This window comes from Harpia harpyja, chromosome 15 (assembly GCF_026419915.1).
Source record: "Harpia harpyja isolate bHarHar1 chromosome 15, bHarHar1 primary haplotype, whole genome shotgun sequence".
Classification (NCBI taxonomy): domain Eukaryota; kingdom Metazoa; phylum Chordata; class Aves; order Accipitriformes; family Accipitridae; genus Harpia; species Harpia harpyja.
Genome location: NC_068954.1, coordinates 2,641,848 through 2,649,481, shown reverse-complemented (window position 1 = coordinate 2,649,481; position 7,634 = coordinate 2,641,848). Strand labels below are relative to the sequence as shown.

Below are 7,634 nucleotides of genomic sequence, written 5' to 3'. Positions count from 1 at the left end.
CTACTGACCTCACTCAGAAACAGGATACATACCTAGACTAACCCTTGGTCTGAGCCAGTATCCTGTGAAGACATTGAATTCACCCAGTAATAGGGAAAAAGATGCTGAAAACCTCCTAGACTGTTAAGAAAACAGTGCAATGATTTCGGGGGCTCCTTCTACAGGTGCATAATGGCCATACAATAGCAGACCTAAAAGTCTGACAATTCTAGCATGAATTTTGTAGTGAATTGTGCATGTTTCTCAGTCTACGTCAGAAAGAGGGCCTGGTTTTCAATAATAAGAAGGGGAACCAGCAATACCCAAACTCTAATTCCAGCTGTCAAATAAATTCTCCTGGAACTTCAGGCAAAATCATGGTGTTTTCCCCTCTTTAAAATGGGGTACTAATAGTTACCACACCATGATCTCACAACTTTTTAAAATTATTATTATTGACAGAAAGGAAATGATAAACATTTATCAGTCTTCCAACAGCCTTTAAGTGATGAACTTGTAAAATTTAAAATGTGTTATGCATTTTTAAATTAACACGACAGGTGGCAAATGCTGAGGGGGACAGAAAAGCCAGGATTTGGTAAAATCCTGACGTTATTTAAAGGAATGCATTCCTTTACAACAAATGTCAGCCAAATATTGTGATGTGTGCACACTCTAAGGGCCTCTCAGTAATCTTTACCACTGTAAGAAATACAAAGTCCTGACTTCTGGAGTTCTAGGCACTTCATTAGTATTTGGATGAACTTTGTGTTTTAAAGTTTACTAGAGTTCAAGTGTTGCTGTGGAAAACAGAATTTATAGTTTTAACAGCTAAGGGATGTTAAATGGTCATCAGGAGAGCTTGCCATTTAATCAGCTTCGCTGCTAATGCCTAACCACACTTCACAGAGGAGCCCAGCTAGATTACTGAGAAATGTAATTTTTAAGGACTCTAAACAAAGATCTTTAAATTTTAATAACCAATTTATTTCTCTTTTCAAAGTATTTTGGATAACACACAGATGAAAAACATAGTTTGGGAGTCTACATAATACTTCATCTCAGTGTTCAGGTCCTGTATCTGACAGACAAGGAATTATCAGTGCTCAGCAGCAGTTTCAAAATATTTTATAACAGTCACAGAGCAGCCTCTCATCATCTAGAGCTAGCGAAGTTGGTTCCACCAAATCTGCTGGTGATGACCTATAAAAAGGGCCTTAATACCCATCAGAAGCAGAGCGGCTGGGAATGCCTCTGCCAGATATCTGTCGTACTGGGCCACAGCCAAGTATGCTAGGGACTCATTCCAGGACACTCAGTTGCTATTACACTCCACCAGCAGCCTTTATAGAGGGTGACCTACCTACTTCTCCCAAACGAGTCAATTAAAAGCAATCTGCCCACCCCAGATGTTGGGTGTAGCACAGAATGCCGCTCATATCAGAACCAAGTGAACTGTTTAAGTCCCCTGGTGCCAAGCACACACAGCCCTGGGGGGTTTGGCCAACACTGACACCTGAAGGAAAATTGGGAAGGGGATGCAATACCTGTCAGGAAGGTGTGTGAAGGAAGGGTCACCAACTTTAGGGTAGGTGAGGGCTCAGAGTGCGGGAAGGGGTATTCTTTTGCTAGAGAATTTAAAAAAGAAGTTGCTGTCAAGGGTTAAAAATAACCAAGAAAAATAGAGAATAGGCAAGAGTTAAAATGCAAAAAGAAAAAAAAAAAAAAAAGACAGATAATATGTAAACAATCCCAATAGTGGCACATTGTTGCAGAACAATACGGAACAGGTACGGGGCCAAATAAACGTCAAACTTTATTTAATCAAATCATTTCCCCCCACCCTTCACCCTTTGTCTGTCAGTGTCTTAGGGACGGATCCTGAGACGCTCCTGAAAGGTACTCCCACAGACAAACAGAGGGAGCTCAGCACCTCATAGGAGGGTGCTCAGTATCTTGCTGGGCAAGGTTGACAAAAGGGATTCTAAAGTGTACTGGGCAGGGGCTTACTGCTGTACTTGTCTGGCTGCCAGATAAGCAACTCACAGTAGCTGTAGCACAGGCTATAATGGAGACATTTCTTGCAGAAAGAAAGAATAGGTGCAAGAGGAACACACATGCCTAGTTTTGCAGGGAAGCATGTTGGTGCCTGATATATAGGAGCAGCTGTTAAAGACCTGTACATCCTTTCTGAAGGGTGGATAACTAGAATGGTGCCAGGGGTAAGGAGAGCGCAAGTTATGCATGGTGCACTAGGTGAGTTAACACTCTCCTAACATTTTTCATACATTGCGTGTGGCGTGAATGGTGTAACTTGCTTGTTTGGAGCAGATCCTCCTGTCTTCTTCTACCTTCTCTGCTTCTCTGCCTCCCTCTGAACATCTTCCCTCCTCCTCCCCATTGCGTACTTGCCAAGTGTCCTGTTGTATGACAATAAATCCATGTGGGTGAATACTGGTTGCTCAACACATTCAAATAGGGGAGCTGTGCTCTTCCACCTTCCCCATTACAATTACATAAAAGCAAAACAAAAACAAGAGACATCTGTTTTGCGAGAGGTAGAGGGCCTCTTCATGTGTCGCGTGAACTCTCCCTTTTTGGGCCACGCGGCTCATTCACCATGCTTACCTGCTCTGAGTAGTCATTGCCATCAACGTCGTCACTGTTGGAATGACCTCCCGGACTCTGTACATCTATTCCATGGCTCTCCAGGATTGCTGCTTCTTCGAAAAAAGCAAATGGATCCCTAATTTATCTGATGCATTAGAGTAATTAAAAGTAACTACTTTTTTTTTTTCAAGAAGTTAGAATAACTGGAAGAACAGAGTTAGTTCTTAGCCTCTTCCTCTTCACTCTCCAGTATTTGGGAAGGTAGCGCATGTACAGATACTGGTTTGCCTGAAATCCTTCCCTGCCAACTAACAGACTTGTTTGCGAGTAAGAATCCTTGTTTTCCAGCCAGTCCTATTAGAAATTAGCTTAATTTCTAATGCACTGGAGTGGCAAAGGCATTCCCTGTAGATCTTCCCACATAGTTTGGACTGGCAGGACTTGAGGGGGGCGGGGAGTGTCTGAAAATAGATGGAGAAATTTTTTAAAGCACTTAAGGGATTTAAAAACACACATATCTTCATCTTCCAGTAGGATCCATGCATCTAAACCTCCCTTTGGTCTTTTTAATCTTCTTCCATCCCTCCTCCCCATGCAGTACAGATACAGCTATAACTCCACCCACCTTGGACTGACTTTGCTTTGTTCCCCCCACCCCTTCAACAGACAGATTTCATTTTTAGAAAAATAACTTTAGGTTAAATTTCAGTAACACATTAAATGATGTAGAAAGAAATTTTCTTATTCATAAATATGGCAAAAAGAAGCAGATGGCAAAAGGGCGTAACATTTGACATTTGCAAAAATACTGGTAATAGGCAGGTATGGATCTCTGTCTCTGTACTGCAAACGTAATTCTGCATAGTATCTAAGTAAGGGCAAAAAATTTTGCATGCATTGCAGAAGTCTGTTGAATCCTGGCCACTAATGTTAGTTCATTCACATTAGAATGTCTTATGCTTATTCACATTAGAAGGTCTACTTCTAGCAAGTTCAGAGTCACTTCTAATTCCCTTACGATCGGCAACTCGCGCGAAGAACCTGCAGGGCTAACTCTGAAATTACTTTTGTTTTATCCTGATCATCAAGAAAAATTATTACTTTATTCCAGCCACTTGCCACTGTGCAAGCCCTTGGAAAGCAGTAAGGAGCACAGATGTAACCAGAATAAGCAGCTGGCTTGCAGAACCTTTGGTCCTAGTGCCTGTATCTGAGATGTCAAATAAGTCGCCTGGACTCTTAGATCCCTGTGGGGTCTCAGGGATGGCAATAAGAAAGACACCCCCAGGTTTTGGCTGAAAGAACAAGCACATTTCAGTGGAACACAGACATAAGGAAACTTGCAACCAGATAAAAGCTCCTCACAACAGCCACCTTTCATTTAAACAGCATGCTAAGGTTGTGAACTAGCCTTCGTCTCAATTTCCCTTATTTCCAATGCAGATATTTTAAAGTTTTATTTTAGATTTTATTTTGGATACCCAAAGGAGCCTGAGCATAGGGAAGCATGATTCTCCTTCTACCAACAATATTCTCACTTTGGCTTTTAAAACTGATCTTCCAGTAAAACTTCTTAACTGCATCATTTTCCTGCACTGATGATGGAATTCCATAAATTAAATTCCTACCTATATTCTAGAAAAAATCTGGAACAGCAAGAGACTAATTTTAAAAATTGCTCCACATTTCTATTAAGAACGTCAGAACCTCTAGTATTTTCATTAATACAGTCTTACGTCATTTCCACCTCTCCTGAGCAAGTGTATGTACTAAACCTTGAAAGCAGGCTCTCTGATACATTACCGATATTGGCTCTTCTCTTGATTTCCTTTCTTCTGTTGGCAAACCAATTGTACACTTTAAGGGAGGTAACTCGCTCCAAATCTGATAACTTTTTTCCTATGAAAGTAACAGGGAGAAAAAAAACAACAAACCAGCACTGTTACTGGGTTCCAGAGGTAGGCAAAAGACCCTTACACATGTGATAAACCCCTGAAACACAGAGAGCACTGAAAAGTTATTATAACTGAGAATAAAGTGAATTTTATGTGAATCAAAGTACTGTGCCCAGATGGTATGGTAATAAATGCCAAATATCTTTCTAAAAAACAAAGTAGCCTTTCTTCTTTTTTTAAAAATTTGAAATACAGGAATTTCTTTGCAGCTTCAATCAACAAAATCCAGAGCTGTGGGAGAATAGAGGGCTGCTTTTCTAGTTCAAGCACAAAACTGAGATTCAAAAAACTAAAATTCATTTCACCGCCCTGCCACAAATCACATACCCTTGGGCTAGTTCTCTTACTATGTGCCGCAAGGATATAGTTCCATGACGTGTTTTCTTCAGCAGCAAAATGAATGAAGAAATTCTGTGTTTCCCCCCCCAATCTGCTTTCCTTCCTCTCCACCATCACCCACTATTGTGCTCCCACGGTACTAATCACACCCTCCCCGTTGCGCCAGGACACTCGTGATCTTTTGGGAGAAGTGGAGGATATTGGAAACCGGATCACTGGAGTTTTACACTTAAACCAGCAAATAAAATCCCAACAACCACCAGCCAGCTACAGGAGACAATCCCTTCTCCTGATCACCAGTATAAAAGAGGAAAGACTGGAGGGATTCAGCATTGCAGGGACAGCATGGAAACCTCTTCAGCTGGCCCTGACCCTATTCAATGTAGCTGCATTCTCAGTCCTCTGCAGGTTACATGGGGATCAGACTCCCCTCCTTCAGACTGTTTCTCAAAGTTTATTTATTCAGCATACAAAACATTCATGTAATTGCAGCAATCTGCAAACTTTAAGTAAGGAGAGATAAGACAAGTGAAAGAAAGAAAAATCTGGAAATAGATAGCTATGCTGTTTCCTAATGCTTTGCATCAGTACTACTCACAGTATTTTACCGATCCTGAGACACAGCATTTAAGCAGTTTGTTCAAAGTTGCTAAATCAACCAGCAGCACAGTCAGGAATAAAATCATAACCTCTTTGGTGCTCTACCCACCAGATCATTCTGATTCCACAACGAAAAGACAAGAGGCAACACATAAACGTTGCGACAAGGGAAATTTTGACTAGGCGTTAGGAAAAGTATTTTTCCATGAGAGTGCTCAATATTGTGGAACAGGGACCCAGAGATGGGAAAACCTCCAGTTTTGGAGATACTAAAAACTGAATGAGGTAAAGCCCTGAGCAGCCTAATCTAAGCTGGTTCTGCTTGACCAGATATCTCCAGAAGTCACTTCCACCTAAATTGCTCTATGATTCTGTGCTATCCTGTGATAGTTCCAATGTTCAGGAGTCATGCCTTAGCTTTCTTTTGCATTCATTTTTATTCTAGTTGTATAAAATCTAAATATACCCAAAATATGAGTTCTGAAAACTATGTAAATGTTTGGTTAGCAAAACTAAGCAAAGGCAGGTGTGTCCACTAATCCGGGCTCACTACTACTACACCGAATATTCACACTCTTCTCCCAAGTATGACTTCTCCGGGAGCAGGGAAAATACAACTTGTTGACCCAAATGCAAAGTCCTCCATTAATAAACAGATTTTAATATGAGATCCCTGTCTAGAAGTTGTAAGGAAAACTGAGAAACAGAAAAGCTATGCTCCTTACTCCTCTGAGGACCTGCTGTATGATCTCCAGCAAGCCTCAGTCTGTGAACCTAAGAGTTCCCATCTGTAAAAAGGAACCAGTAAAACCCACTTTTGTAGAGTGTAATAAAATTCTGAGATCACTACTGAGTGCTTGTATAAGTACTTTGAAATAACTGAACATAAAGAATGAAAACCTTTCAGACTTGTTTATTTTCTTAGCAATGCCATTTACAAAGCTGTATAAATGAAATGTTCAAATGCACAACTTGTACTTCATATCTCAAATGGTGGGAATTTAAGTTGCAGGCATCGGCATTTAGGTTTGAAAATTGCATTGACTGTCATGTTCATCCAAGTATGGCAGCTCTGAACAACACAAGTTATAGAATGCTCAAGAAGAAATCTACTACTAGTTGAGCGCTACATTTGTTAGTAATAGCCATAAAATGAGATTTACTGAATTTAGCAGGAGATGTTGAAATCTAATTGCAGTTGCCTTTGGAAGGGACACCATGATCAGCTCCTCACCTGGCTTTTGTATAACTGCATTACAGGCGTTGGCAATTTCTTCTCTCTTTGCCTCGTCTGGATATTGATTCTCATTGAAGTAACTGCAAGGGAAGGGGGGACAAAAAAAAAAAAAAAAGTTTTTTTCAGAAATGAGAGCATGAAGGCTCCAAAGCAGCTTCACTAAAAGGTGTCAACTGCTAGTTTATGCATCACTCCTGGTAGTCTCTGCATCGCTCTTACAGAGGTAACACAGACACAGTAAATTTTATGTAAACCTCCATATGCATAAGGTAGTATCAGCATGCACTCGTATCCACATAGAGTGGATAAAACTTCCCAGATACCTCAGATAAATGAATATTATCTCAGCATTTGGAATACTGTTCTAGGAGATACAAAGTAGGCAATGATACGAATATCAGGCTAAGACCGTCAAGTGAAGCATCGTGTCAGAAGACATCACAGGCCATGCCTCTGCCTTTATTATCATTTACCTATTTTTTTTTCCTGACATACCCCCAGTTTAGGCAGCGTCCTACAAATGAAGGAGCTGCTCAATATTTATTTTGATCCCTGGGTTAATACACACACACGCATATTTATATACATATATATTATGCACAAACACACACAAATATTGTGTACTTTAGACAGATATGGTATGAAGATTGTACAGACAAAATTACACAGTAATATAGTAAGATTTCTAGAGTCAGACTAGGTTTTTTTTTTAAAAAATCACAATTTAAAGATTTGAAAGCTTCCCCAGAATAACATATTGAGTATAGCATATTTTAACAGCACTTTTTTCTGAATAATTGTGATTTTATTGTACTTTATATGCAGTAAACATCCTATAAAAGTTAAACTGTTCTTTCTTTTATTTCATTTAAGTGCTTTACAAATTTTAATGAACTGATTTACATTCTACAGAG

The 7,634-nt window shown here is 40.0% G+C and overlaps 1 protein-coding gene across 13 annotated transcripts in view; it reads right to left on the bottom strand.

Annotated features, from left to right (window-relative positions):
* The window catches only part of HMBOX1 (homeobox containing 1), a 126,150-nt gene that overhangs the window by 17,945 nt on the left and 100,571 nt on the right, over positions 1–7,634 (bottom strand). For 2 of the 13 annotated variants that reach the window (XM_052809288.1, XM_052809289.1), the window contains exons 7-10: positions 6,718–6,800; positions 4,393–4,488; positions 2,608–2,702; positions 2,268–2,399 (exon numbers count right to left, since the gene is read on the bottom strand). In XM_052809288.1, the coding sequence (XP_052665248.1) occupies positions 2,268–2,399; positions 2,608–2,702; positions 4,393–4,488; positions 6,718–6,800 (406 nt within the window). Of the gene's footprint in view, positions 1–1,526; positions 1,608–2,267; positions 2,400–2,607; positions 2,703–4,392; positions 4,489–6,717; positions 6,801–7,634 lie in introns of all 13 variants that reach the window. The other 11 variants (XM_052809298.1, XM_052809292.1, XM_052809294.1 and 8 more) reach the window with 11 other exon arrangements.